Consider the following 14,744-nt stretch of genomic DNA (forward strand, 5'->3'; position numbering starts at 1 on the left):
CGGGAGAAACACCTTTTTCTGGACTGTGTCCAGAATCATCCCTAGGCACAGCAGACGTGTCGTCGGATCAGCTGCGATTTTGGAATATTTAGAATCCACCCGTGCTGTTGTAGCAGTATCCGAGATAGTGCTACTCCGACCTCCAACTGTTCCCTGGACTATGCCCTTATCAGGAGATCGTCCAAGTAAGGGATACTTAAGACGCCTTTTCTTCGAAGAAGAATCATCATTTCGGCCATTACCTTGGTAAAGACCCGGGGTGCCGTGGACAATCCAAACGGCAGCGTCTGAAACTGATAGTGACAGTTCTGCACCACGAACCTGAGGTACCCTTAGTGAGAAGGGCAAATTTGGGACATAGAGGTAAGCATCCCTGATGTCCCGGGACACTATATAGTCCTCTTCTTCCTGGTTCGTTATCACTGCTCTGAGTGACTCCATCTTGATTGGAACCTTTGTAAGTGTTCAAAAAATTTTTTTAGAATAAGTCTCACCTAGCCTTCTGGCTTCAGTACCACAATATAGTGTGGAATAATACCCCTTTTCTTGTAGTAGGAGGGGTAATTTAGTTATCACCTGCTGGGAATACAGCTTGTGAATTTTTTTCCCATACTGCCTCCTTGTCGGAGGGAGACCTTGGTAAAGCAGACTTCAGGAGCCTGCGAAGGGGAAACGTCTCGACCTTCCAATCTGTACCCCTGGGATACTACTTGTAGGATCCTTGTAGGATCCAGGGGTCCTGTACGGTCTCAGCGCCATGCTGAGAACTTGTCAGAAGCGGTGGAACGCTTCTGTTCCTGGGAATGGGCTGCCTGCTGCAGTCTTCTTCCCTTTCCTCTATCCCTGGGCAGATATGATCTTATAGGGACGAGAGGACTGAGGCTGAAAAGACGGTGTCTTTTTCTGCAGAGATGTGACTTAGGGTAAAAAACGGTGGATTTTCCAGCAGTTGCCGTGGCCACCAGGTGCGATGGACCGACCCCAAATAACTCCTCTTCCTTTATACGGCAATACACCTTTGTGCCGTTTGGAATCTGCATCACCTGACCACTGTCGTGTCCATAACATCTTTTGGCAGTTATGGACATCGCATTTACTCATGATGCCAGAGTGCAAATATCCCTCTGTGCATCTCGCATATATAGAAATGCATCCTTTAAATGCTCTATAGTCAATAAAATACTGTCCCTGTCAAGGGTATCAATATTTTTAGTCAGGGAATCCGACCAAGCCACCTCAGCTCTGCACATCCAGGCTGAGGCGATCGCTGGTCGCAGTATAACACCAGTATGTGTGTATATACTTTTTATGATATTTTTCCAGCCTCCTGTCAGCTGGTCCTTGAGGACGGCCCTATCTATAGACGGTACCGCCACTTGTTTTGATAAGCGTGTGAGCGCCTTATCCACCTTAAGGGGTGTTTCCCAACGCGCCCTAACTTCTGGCGGGAAAGGGTATACCGCCCATAATTTTCTATCGGGGGGAACCCACGCATCATCACACACTTTATTTAATTTATCTGATTCAGGAAAAACTATGGTAGTTTTTTCACATCCCACATAATACCCTCTTTTGTGGTACTTGTAGTATCAGAAATATGTAACACCTCCTTCATTGCCTTTAACGTGTGGCCCTAATAAGGAATACGTTTGTTTCTTCACCGTCGACACTGGATTCAGTGTCCCTGTCTGTGTCGACCGACTAAAGTAAACGGGCGTTTTAAAACCCCTGACGGTGTTTTTGAGACGTCTGGACCGGTACTAATTGTTTGTCGGCCGTCTCATGCCGTCAACCGACCTTGCAGCGTGTTGACATTATCACGTAATTTCCTAAATAAGCCATCCATTCCGGTGTCGACTCCCTAGAGAGTGACATCACCATTACAGGCAATTGCTCCGCCTCCTCACCAACATCGTCCTCCTACATGTCGACACACACGTACCGACACACAGCACACACACAGGGAATGCTCTGATAGAGGACAGGACCCACTAGCCCTTTGGAGAGACAGAGGGAGAGTTTGCCAGCACACACCAAAAACGCTATAATTATATAGGGACAACCTTATATAAGTGTTTTCCCTTATAGCATCTTAATATATAAGCATATCGCCAAATTAGTGCCCCCCCTCTCTGTTTTAACCCTGTTTCTGTAGTGCAGTGCAGGGGAGAGCCTGGGAGCCTTCCCTCCAGCCTTTCTGTGAGGGAAAATGGCGCTGTGTGCTGAGGAGATAGGCCCCGCCCCTTTTTCGGCGGCCTCGTCTCCCGCTCTTAACGGATTCTGGCAGGGGTTAAATATCTCCATATAGCCTCCGGAGGCTATATGTGAGGTATTTTTAGCCAAAATAGGTATTCATTTGCCTCCCAGGGCGCCCCCCTCCCAGCGCCCTGCACCCTCAGTGACTGCCGTGTGAAGTGTGCTGAGAGGAAAATGGCGCACAGCTGCAGTGCTGTGCGCTACCTTTAGAAGACTGAGGAGTCTTCTGCCGCCGATTCTGGACCTCTTCTTACTTCAGCATCTGCAAGGGGGCCGGCGGCGCGGCTCCGGTGACCATCCAGGCTGTACCTGTGATCGTCCCTCTGGAGCTAATGTCCAGTAGCCAAGAAGCCAATCCATCCTGCACGCAGGTGAGTTCACTTCTTCTCCCCTCTGTCCCTCGTTGCAGTGATCCTGTTGCCAGCAGGACTCACTGTAAAGTAAAAAACCTAAGCTAAACTTTCTCTAAGCAGCTCTTTAGGAGAGCCACCTAGAATTGCACCCTTCTCGGCCGGGCACAAAAATCTAACTGGCTTGGAGGAGGGTCATAGGGGGAGGAGCCAGTGCACACCACCTGATCGGAAAGCTTGACTTTTTGTGCCCTGTCTCCTGCGGAGCCGCTATTCCCCATGGTCCTTTCAGGAACCCCAGCATCCACTAGGACGATAGAGAAATTTCTTTTCCATATTTTGTTACTGTGCCTCACAGAGCTCTTTAGGTGAAGTGTCATTTATCATATTGTGCACAAAACCGGAAGCTTGCCAAGACATTCAATCTGTTATGAGAAGGTCTCATCAGCATTTGGTGCACACCCCCTGTCGCAGATTACTTACAATCATTAGAGGTGCTATCACAGAAACGTTATTCAAGCACAATCTCTCATATTTTCCTACTCTCCCAGACTCTTAAAAGAGCAGTGCACTCTCCTGGTAATAAGGGGCAGGGGCTTTATGACTCTCTCCAGGAGATCTAAGTGACCAGAGCAGAAGGCTTTATTACATACATTTCCTTATGGGAGATCTAAATGCCAAAGCCTGGGGCTCTCTAGGAGATCTAAGTGCCCCAGATGGGTGAGATTCATCATACAATTCTCCCACAGAGAGATCCAACTGCCACGGACTGCCCGCTTTATAATGCAATTCTTCCTCCAGTAGATCCAAGTCCAATGGGCAAGGGGCTTTATTACGTAATTCTCCATCAGAGAGATCCAAATGTCATGGTCAGGGGGCTTAGTGACCAAATAAACTATTAAATATGATCATCATGGCTTTATGTAGTGGCGGGCAGGCCAAGATGACACGAATCATGTGATCTCATTCTCATGCCACTTGGATCTCCCAAAGAAGTGAAGTATGCCTATAATCTGCTTTCTGATGCAGGCCACATATGGGACATAACAATGCAAGCAAATTGGAGCAAATGCAGCCAGGGAGGGAGCAGTCATCACCTGGCCACATTTACCAACATTCTCAATAATGACAAGATGCTTTAGATGGGATTATAGTTAATATTCAATTATATGGGCCGATGCACAGAAATATTGGTCCAAATATTGCTGTATATATTGGCAGCATTAAGGCAGATTCTGACATAGAAATATTGGTCCAAATATTGCTGTATATATTGGCAGCATTAGGGCAGATTCTGAATTATTGTCTGTTACTTAGTACACATCATGTGCTAATTAACAACCTAGTTCCTTCTTCACATAAATAGATGTAAAGGACAAACTAAATCACAAACTCTGTAACTACAACAATACATTTACTGAACATAATTGATATAGCAAAACACATTGAGAAACTGCTTTCAGGTTGCAGCATTTTTGTGTAACATAGGCAGACACTGGTCACTCACCAAGTCAAAATGCTGTTTGGTGAGCAGTAGAATGCCCCCAACGTAGGTCTTGTAATGGTACAAGGGGTGCAGTTCTGGGGAAGCCACATGGAAGGGGCCCTTTTCCGGGAATCCATAATCCAGCTCTGGGTTAAGAGGTAGCAGGTCAACATCGTGCATGGCAATATAGTCCGTTTCGTTCCCACTCTCCAAGAAGCCCACATTTATCAATGAAGCCCTGTTAAACCTGATAACACAGTATGTGAGAATATTATATACTATAAAGAAACACAATTTTTTTCCATAGCAGCAGATCAAGCTGCTTGTAGTACTAATAACATCCGCTTGTGTTAGCCTACGTGCTTTTTTTTTTGTATATACCCAACTTGTACTGAACAAAAGCCCCCCAAAAAGTAAACAAACATATAAAAGGTTCTCACCTATTCAGAGTGGCGGTAGTTATTTTGTGGGTTATAGGAACTAGTGACATCACTGAGGCAGACTAATGGGCCCTACACACTAGCAGATAATACAGAACAATATTAACGTTATGAACGTTCTCGTACATTAATGAACGAGAACTCATTCATATCGTTCAGTGTGTAGGCACAAACGATGAACGAAGCGCGGCCCCGCAAGTCTGTAGGGGGCATAACTTTTGTCCAGCTCATATGATGGTTTTTGTCAGATGGGGATATTTGTAACTTGACCTACTTATTTTTAGAGATAAACTGCCTTCTTACTCAGTAATCAAACTGCTTTCTAGGACTAACAAAAATAAATACTTAAAAAGAACTTAAGCATCTTAAAGCATCATTTAAACATAGCTGTAGTGGGTTACAGTTATCTCATATGCATACAAATGTACATTTCTACAGGAATAAGTAACTATACTTGCTGGATCTGCAGTTATTTCTGTTTTTCTTTACCTCTCTCATTGGGTATATTACCAATTCTGTAACGAAGAACTTCTCAAACTGTGTGTTACAACACCTTCAAGTGCCAGATATAACAACACTGGGGTGACTAAATAAAAGCCAGGTCCTTCTCCAGGACGCACTCTGATATCATGACGTCCGTCACAGAGAGGAGGTGGGAACAGGCAGCCGCAGACTCAGTAGGACAGAAGTCTAAGGAGGCTATCCAATCAGCCCCGCTTAGACGGCGCAAGACGCAGCTTATCTGGGATTTTGTTTCACCTGCCTCAGGCTGGCAAAACCAAATTCCCTGGAAACAGACTCGTTTTCACGTGAAAATGGGGATGTTTCTACCGAAAACACACAGGTTTCACTGAACTTTTGGGAGATAAATATTTTGTTGGGTTTTTTATTTATTTATTTTTTACAGGTGATCAAATTGGATAGCCTGTAAAAAAACATTGGTGAAACATCGGAAAAAAAGGTCGTTTCACTTCTAATTGGATATCCCCCTAATGGTGGTATTCAATTGCCAGAGCTAATTTAGCGAACGAGAAGGACAGGCTTTTTTTTTGCCCAATTGTATTACCGGGCTATCGAATTTATAGCCTGTTTTAACAGTGCGGTTAATGACCCGTTTTCGGACAATAACACATGGGATGCAGGATAAATTCCCAGAGCAGTGTGCTATTGCAGAAAAACAAATCTTGAAGGGCCGCTTATCGGGGATTCTGCTTCGCGTGTCTGAGGCAACAAAACCTAATCTCCAATAATTGCTGGCAGTCAGGGCTAATTGAATAGCCTCTGGGGGAACCATTAGCGGTGGTAATTTACCGCAGCTAACTGAATAAACCCCTAAGTGGAAAGGAGGCCTAAGGTACGTACACAATGGTTACAAAGAACAGGTTTGTGTGGTATGCAAAGAACTACTGGGAGTGGGTGTTTTTACGTACAATAAGGTAATTTACATTTTTATATCGTTAACATTTTTTGTCATGGATGTCAATGTCACTCTACAGTGCATCACGACATTAGAAAATTGAAAACCACTGCTGTAAAGAATTCAGTAGCTCTATTATCACTGACCAGTGTTTACTCTAGGGTGAACAGCAGGCAGGGCGCCGTCGAGGGAAACTAGACACTTGCATCTATTATCCGGCGGTGATCACTAAACTGCAACTTTTCCCACCCGCCGGACACTACAACCTGCATGTGGGGACGGTAGACGGCAGGTTGTCTTAGTGGGGTGTGTCTTAGTGGGGTGTCTCCATAAGGGCAGGGTGAATTCTGTCATAAAATTGGGCAGGGTGTGGTGCCCCACTGAAACAGCATATCAGGAACACTAACTGACTACTAACAATGTTAGCTATAGCCTAGGGATGACATGACCAGGTGGATACAGTGCTATTCTTAAACCAATAAAAGAGAAACCCCCCTTAACGATCCTTTGTTATAGGAACCTCTGTATATACATGTTCTTATTTTGCAGCACAATGCCAGTTACACTGCGCACATCCATTTAGACTGTAGTGTACTAAACGTGTGCTAATCCCAGTAGCCAAATGGGATATGCACCTACATATGATATGGATTTATTGGCTTTTACATAACTTGCAACTCTGACTAAATACACTCCACTAAAAAAAAATATATCCGCTGTATTTGGACAGATTATACAACAGTTTTTAAACAATTTTAATGGCAACTAAAATCATGTTATAATGTGCAACCTTGGAACTGGGTCATTAAGGTGCACAGACCAGTCCCATAGGGGATAACTCTGAGTGCACTAGCTGGGCCAAGTTTACACAGAACAGAAGTACCATAGAACACCCTTAGGAAGGTACTGAGCCATCAGTTAAGGGCCCTACACATTTACAGATTACACTGAAAGATATGAAGTATCTCGTTCATATCTTTCAATGTGTATACCCAAACGATGAACGGTGCGCGGCCTCATGCTCGTTCATCATTGGTGCAGGCTTGTTTATGCGTGCAAGCCAATATTGACAATATCGCCCATATTAGCATGCATGCATGCAGGGCTATGGGGCCAGGTGATGGGGGGAGTGAAGAAACTTCACTCCTCGAACCGCCTCCCTGCCGCCAGGTCATCCGTATCTGTCGGCGCCCAATCTGCAAGTGTGTAGGGCCCTTAAGTCTAAAGATTGTATCAGCAATAAAAGTAGTTTTTCACTGTATGATTCATTCACCATGTCCTGATCACTGTCTCACATACTATAGACACAGTATTTCCCCCCCAAATTACTTCATTCCATTGGATACAAATCTCAATATGTAGCATCTTTTTCCATAACCTTCCATTCTGATGTAGGTTTTAACACCAAAAACAAGGAAAGTAATGCAGCCATTTCAGGATGCAGGTAATATGTAGCTTACTAATTGTTATTACTGCTATTTTTTCAGTACACATGAAACATTTATTTCAATATCTAGAACTACTCCAGTCGTCTACCCAGTATAGCGGAATATTACAGGCAATTGTAAAACAGAACAGAGAATATACAAACCTGAAGTGATCCACCTGATTTATAACAAATATATGGTGGCGGATTTTTTTCTCAGACAGGTACTGGTGCATGTGGGGGACAAAGCTAAGGAGTTCCTCAAATCGTTCTCTGAAGGGGACCAGCAAAGCTAATCGGTGAGAGGACCATGAAGGTTCCTCATCCATAGTCCTAGGAACTGGGGGGCAGGTCTGCTTGGAAGATTTATCTTCTTGTCGCTTGACATCCCCTGTGCAGCTGAGTTGCAACCAAAGCATAGATAGAAACCCCAGCAGCAAGCAGGCCAGGAATAGACTGAAAATACTGCATTTCCTAGGAAGAATCCCAAGAAAAAGGCCTGACCTAAAATAAAGAATATCAAAAATAAGAATTTACTTACCGATAATTCTATTTCTCGGAGTCCGTAGTGGATGCTGGGGTTCCTGAAAGGACCATGGGGAATAGCGGCTCCGCAGGAGACAGGGCACAAAAAGTAAAGCTTTCCGATCAGGTGGTGTGCACTGGCTCCTCCCCCTATGACCCTCCTCCAGACTCCAGTTAGGTACTGTGCCCGGACGAGCGTACACAATAAGGGAGGAATTTTGAATCCCGGGTAAAACTCATACCAGCCACACCAATCACACTGTACAACCTGTGATCTGAACCCAGTTAACAGTATGATAACAGCGGAGCCTCTGAAAAGATGGCTCACAACAACAATAACCCGATTTAGTTAGCAATAACTATGTACAAGTATTGCAGATAATCCGCACTTGGGATGGGTGCCCAGCATCCACTACGGACTCCGAGAAATAGAATTATCGGTAAGTAAATTCTTATTTTCTCGATCGTCCTTGTGGATGCTGGGGTTCCTGAAAGGACCATGGGGATTATACCAAAGCTCCCAAACGGGCGGGAGAGTGCGGATGACTCTGCAGCACCGAATGAGAGAACTCCAGGTCCTCTTTTGCCAGGGTATCAAATTTGTAGAATTTTACAAACGTGTTCTCCCCCGACCACGTAGCTGCTCGGCAAAGTTGTAATGCCGAGACCCCTCGGGCAGCCGCCCAAGATGAGCCCACCTTCCTTGTGGAATGGGCCTTAACAGATTTAGACTGTGGCAGGCCTGCCACAGAATGTGCAAGTTGAATTGTGCTACCAATCCCACGAGCAATCGACTGCTTAGAAGCAGAAGCACCCAGCATTGTTGGGTGCATACAGGATAAACAGCAAGTCAGATTTCCTGACTCCAGCCAACCTGGAAACTATATTTTCAGGGCCCTGATAACATCCAGCAACTTGGAGTCCTCCAAGTCCCTAGTAGCCGCAGGTACCACAATAAGCTGGTTCAGGTGAAACGCTGACACCACCTTAAGGAGAAACTGGGGACGAGTCCGCAGCTTTGCTCTCTCCGAATGGACAATCAGATATGGCTTTGTGAGATAAAGCCGCCAATTCTGACACTCGCCTGGCCGAGGCCAGGACCAACAGCATGGTCATTTTCCATGTGAGATATATCAAATCCACAGATTTGAGTTGTTTAAACCAATGTGATTTTTTAGGAATCCCAAAACTACGTTGAGATCGCCCAGTGCCACTGGAGACATCAAAGGGGCTGTATATGCAGTACTCCCTTAACAACTTCTGGACTTCAGGAACTGAAGCCAATTTCTTTCTGGAAGAAAATCAACAGGCCGAAATTTGAACCTTAATGGACCCAATTTGAGACCCATAGACACTCCTGTTTGCAGGAATTGTAGAAATTAACCTAGTTGAAATTCTTCCGTGGAGCCTTCCTGGACTCACACCCTGGCACATATTTTCACCTAAGTGGTGATAATGTTGTGCGGTCACCTCCTTCCTGGCTCTGACCAGGGTAGGGATGACCTCTTCCGGAATGCCTCTTTCCCTTAGGATCCGGCGTTCACCCGCCTTGGCGTCAACGCAGCTGCGGTAAGTCCCGGAACAGACACGGTTCTTGCCGAATCAAGACCCTTCTTAGTATCTCTTGAAGTTCCGGGAACCAAGTCCTTCTTGGCCAAACCGGAGCCACGAGTATAGTTCTTACTCCTCTCCTTCCTATCATTTTCAATACATTGGGTATGAAAAGCAGAGGATGGAACACATACACCGACTGGTACACCGACGGTGTTACCAGAGCGTCCCAGCTATTGCCTGAGTGTCTCTTGACCTGGCGCTTCAGGTGGGACGCCATCATAACCACCTTTGGTCTTTCCCAACGGTTTACAATCATGTGGAAACTTCCAGATTAAGTTTCCACTTTTCCGGGTGGAATTCATTTATGCTGAGGAAATCTTCCCAGTTGCCCACTCCCGGAATGAACACTGCTGACAGTGTTATCACATGATTTTCCGCCCAGCGAAGAATCCTTGCTGTCATTGCCCTCCTGCTTCTTGTGTCGCCCCGTCTGATAACGTGGGCGACCGCCATGATGATGTCCTACTGGATCAGCACCGGTTGACTTTGAAGCAGGAGTCTTCCTAGGCTCAGAGCATTGTAAATTGCCCTTAGCTCCAGTATATTCATGTGGAGAGAAGTCTCCAGACTTGACCACACTTCCTTGGAAATTTTTTCCCTGTGTGACTACTCCCCAGCCTCTCAGGCTGGTATCCGTGGTCCCCAGAACACAGTCCTGAATGCTGAGTGTGCTGCCCTCTAAAAGATGAGCACTCTGGAGCCCCCACAGAAGAGACACCCTTGTCCTTGGAGACAGGATTATCCGCTGATGCATCTGAAAATGCGATCCGGACCATTTGTCCAGCAAATCCCCTGAGATCTGCCGAATGGAATCGCTTCGTAAGAAGCCACCATTTTTCCCAGGACTCCTGTGCATTGATGCACTGATACTTGGCCTGGTTTTAGGAGGTTTCTGACTAGGTCGAATAACTCCTTGGCTTTTTCCTCCCGGAGGAACACCTTTTTCTGGACTATGCCCAGAATCATTCCTAGGAACAGCAGACGTATCGTCGGAAAACAGCTGCGATTCTTGGAATATTTATAATCCAGTCGTGCTGTCGTAGAAGTACTTTAGATAGTGCTCTTCCGACCTCCAACTGTTCTCTGGAACTTGCCCTTTTCAGGATATCGTCCAAGTAAGGGATAATTTAGATGCCTTTTTTCTTTGAAGAAACATCTTTTCGGCCATTACCTTGGTAAAAGGCCCGGGGTGCTGTGGATAATTCAAACGGCATCGTCTGAAACTGATATTGACAGTTCTGTACCACGAACCAGAGGTACCCTTGTTGAGAAGGGCAAATTTGGACATGGAGGTAATCCTTGATGTCCAGGGACACCATATAGTCCCCTTTTTTCCGGTTCGCTATCACTGCTCTGAGTGACTCCATCTCGATTTGAACCTTTTATGTAAGTGTTCAAAAATTTCAGTTTAGACTATGTCTCACCAAGCCGTCTGGCTTCAGTACCACAATATAGTGTGGAAAAATAATACCCTTTTCCTTGTTGTAGGAGGGGTACTTTGATTATCACCTGCTGGATATACAGCTTGTGAATTGTTTCCAATGCTGCCTCCCTGTCGGAGGGAGCCGTTGGTAAAGCAGACTTCAGAAACCTGCGAGGAGAAGATGTCTCGACTCTCCAATCTGTACCCCTGGGATAATACTTGTACTATCTAGGGGTCAACCTGCGAGTGATCCCACTGCGCGCTGAGACTCTTGAGACTACCCCCCCACCTTGAGTCCGCTTGCACGGCCCCAGCGTCATGCTGAGGACTTGGCAGACGCGGTGGAGGGCTTCTTTTCCTGGGAAGGGGCTGCCTGCTGCAGTCTACTTCCCTTACCTCTATGTCTGGGCAGATATGACTGGCCTTTTGCCTGCATGCCCTCATGGGAAAGGAAGGATTGAGGCTGAAAAGACGGTGTCTTTTTCAGCTGAGATGTAACTTGGGGTAAAAAGGTTGGATTTCCCAGCTGTTGCCGTGGTCCCCAGGTCCGATGGACCGACCCCAACTAACTCCTTCCCTTTATACGGCAATACTTCCATGTGCCGTATGGGATCTGTATCACCTGACCACTGTCGTGTCCATGACATCTTCTGGGTGATATGGACAACGTACTTATCTTGATGCCAGAGAGCAAATATCCCTCTGTGCATCTCACGTACATATATATAGAATGCATCCTATTAAATGCTCTATATGAATAAAATATTTTCAGTCAGGGAATCCGACCAAGCCAACCCAGCACTGCATCTCCAGGCTGATGGCGATCGCTGGTCGCAGTATAACCACCGTATGTGTGTATATACTTTTTAGGATATCTTTCCAGCTTCCTATCAGCTGGCTCCTTGAGGGCGGCCGTATCTGGAGACGGTAACGCCACTTGATAAGCGTGTGAGCGCCTTATCACCCTAAGGGGTGTTTCCCAACGCGCCCTAATTTCTGGCAGGAAAGGGTATAACGCCAATATTTGCTATCGGGGTAACCCCACGCATCATCACACACTTCATTTTATTTTATCTGATTCAGGAAAAACTACAGGTAGTTTTTTCACTCCCACATAATACCCTTTTTTGTGGTACTTGTAGTATCAGAAATATGCAACACCTCCTTCATTGCCCTTAACGTGTGGCCCTAATGAGAAATACGTTTGTTTATTCACCGTCGACACTGGATTCAGTGTCCGTGTCTGTGTCGACCGACTGAGGTAAACGGGCGTTTTTAACGCCCCTGACGGTGTTTCTGAGACGCCTGGACCGTTAATAGTTTGTCGGCCGTCTCACGTCGTCAACCGACCTTGCAGCGTGTTGACAATCTCACGTAATTCCCTAAATAAGCCATCCATTCCGGTGTCGACTCCCTAGAGAGTGACATCACCATTACAGGCAATTTCTCCGCCTCCTCACCAACATCGTCCTCATACATGTCGACACACACGTACCGACACACAGCACACACACCGGGAATGCTCTGACAGAGGACAGGACCCACACTAGCCCTTTGGGGAGACAGAGGGAGAGTTTGCCAGCACACACCAAAACGCTATAATTATATAGGGACAACCTTATATAAGTGTTTTCCCTTATAGCATCTTTATATATATCTCAATATCGCCAAAATCAGTGCCCCCCCTCTCTGTTTTAACCCTGTTTCTGTAGTGCAGTGCAGGGGAGAGCCTGGGAGCCTTCTCTCCAGGCTTTCTGTGAGAGAAAATGGCGCTGTGTGCTGAGGAGATAGGCCCCGCCCCTTTTTCGGCGGGCTCGTCTCCCGCTATTTAGTGAATCTTGGCAGGGGTTAAATATCTCCATATAGCCTCTGGGGGCTATATGTGAGGTATTTTTCGCCAAAAAAGGTTTTCATTTGCCTCCCAGGGCGCCCCCCTCCCAGCGCCCTGCACCCTCAGTGACTGCCGTGTGAAGTGTGCTGAGAGGAAAATGGCGCACAGCTGCAGTGCTGTGCGCTACCTTTAGAAGACTGCAGGAGTCTTCAGCCGCCGATTCTGGACCTCTTCTTACTTCAGCATCTGCAAGGGGGCCGGCGGCGCGGCTCCGGTGACCATCCAGGCTGTACCTGTGATCGTCCCTCTGGAGCTGATGTCCAGTAGCCAAGAAGCCAATCCATCCTGCACGCAGGTGAGTTCACTCCTTCTCCCCTAAGTCCCTCGTTGCAGTGATCCTGTTGCCAGCAGGACTCACTGTAAAATAAAAAACCTAAGCTAAACTTTCTCTAAGCAGCTCTTTAGGAGAGCCACCTAGATTGCACCCTTCTTTCTCGGCCGGGCACAAAAATCTAACTGGAGTCTGGAGGAGGGTCATAGGGGGAGGAGCCAGTGCACACCACCTGATCGGAAAGCTTTACTTTTTGTGCCCTGTCTCCTGCGGAGCCGCTATTCCCCATGGTCCTTTCAGGAACCCCAGCATCCACAAGGACGATAGAGAAAGGTTAATTACTATAATTTTAGGAAATCTTATACTGATGTGTTGTCTGCACAAAATAGAAAGTATTGGGGATGGATATTGTTTGTTTTTACTATGCAAGACTGGTGTTTTGACAATATACACACACTATACATATAATAACATGAATTCATAAAAAATGATACAAGAGTTCCTGAAGCTACTATATTATTACAGTATAGAAATGATGCTGATAAAATGTAAATTACCACAGAAATCAATCACCGCAATCACAATTTATGTGGATAAAACAAAGATGGTGTGTGTTGCAATTGTAATGCAGAAATGCAGTAGAGATCACCCCCATCTTTGGCCTCACCTACTGTTCTCTCTGAGATACAGGGCTGGTTTCCTCCGTGTCAGATACATCGCTGCCTGCGCACAGTTTAGTAGTACTAGAAAATTACATAGTCATACCCGCTATGCCGATCAGCAATAGCATTTTACACAGTGACAAACACCGCTTGTCTACCCATCACGTACAGCAGCCTTAACCAGTGGCACAGATCAGACAGAATAACATTACATGGATCCATTCTAATTCTCTAAATGCAAACATAAAGAGTCGAGACCTAACATACATTGTGCGTTATCTTGTTATACTCCATCATAAGAAGTATTAGCTGCATGTAGCAGCATATGTGCGTCACCCAACGGGGACAGGTTACACATTCACCAGGTACATGCAATTACTGATTATGTAACCTCCACATACAGTATATAACTCCAAACAGAGTGCAACTAGAAAACTCTTCCTACAGTCAGTGACCGGCTCTCAGTAGAAGCAGCCGCCGCACCCAGACGCCCTATACTATACACTCCCAGAAAGAGGAACGTCTATCTGCCCCGCCCAGAGGCACAGGGTGTGCTGCACCGAGGTGGCACAGGTTCAGGGCGCTGGCAGCGGTGCCCAGCATCAGTATGGCCCCCGGCGTAGCTTTATTTCCCCCCTTACACGCTGGCTCACAGAGGTCCCTCTGCGTATTACTTCCTCCCCTGCAATGTAGTTCGGGTGTTAAAGGTTCCGGAGCTGGGCGTTCCTATGGTGAAGAAAGTATGTACACATACAGTAGCCGGCAGCAACATTAACACTATTAAAATGTAAGATACAATGATCTTGAACTGCATTTGTTTGTGTTACTCAGCTTTTGACGATCAAGTGGAAGGCAGGAAATCTTAAGAGATAGAGGTACACCCAAATTACAGAATATGCATTAGTTTTACTAGGCTGAAGTTGGCTTTACATGACCAAATTTGTACTAATGCAGCATTTGTAATTATGGTGTCTAAATAAATG

The 14,744-nt window shown here is 46.0% G+C and overlaps 1 protein-coding gene across 3 annotated transcripts in view; it reads right to left on the bottom strand.

Moving 5' to 3' along the window:
- B4GALT7 (beta-1,4-galactosyltransferase 7) overlaps positions 1-14,744 on the bottom strand; it is a 92,409-nt gene that overhangs the window by 47,412 nt on the left and 30,253 nt on the right. Inside the window, exons 1-3 of one of the 3 annotated variants that reach the window (XM_063927903.1) lie at positions 14,029-14,412; positions 7,541-7,879; positions 4,114-4,339 (exon numbers count right to left, since the gene is read on the bottom strand). In XM_063927903.1, the coding sequence (XP_063783973.1) occupies positions 4,114-4,339; positions 7,541-7,879; positions 14,029-14,030 (567 nt within the window). In that variant the 5' untranslated portion in view covers positions 14,031-14,412. Of the gene's footprint in view, positions 1-4,113; positions 4,340-7,540; positions 7,880-13,766; positions 14,413-14,744 lie in introns of those variants that run through there. The other 2 variants (XM_063927901.1, XM_063927902.1) reach the window with 2 other exon arrangements.

Source organism: Pseudophryne corroboree, chromosome 6, assembly GCF_028390025.1.
Source record: "Pseudophryne corroboree isolate aPseCor3 chromosome 6, aPseCor3.hap2, whole genome shotgun sequence".
NCBI lineage: Eukaryota > Metazoa > Chordata > Amphibia > Anura > Myobatrachidae > Pseudophryne > Pseudophryne corroboree.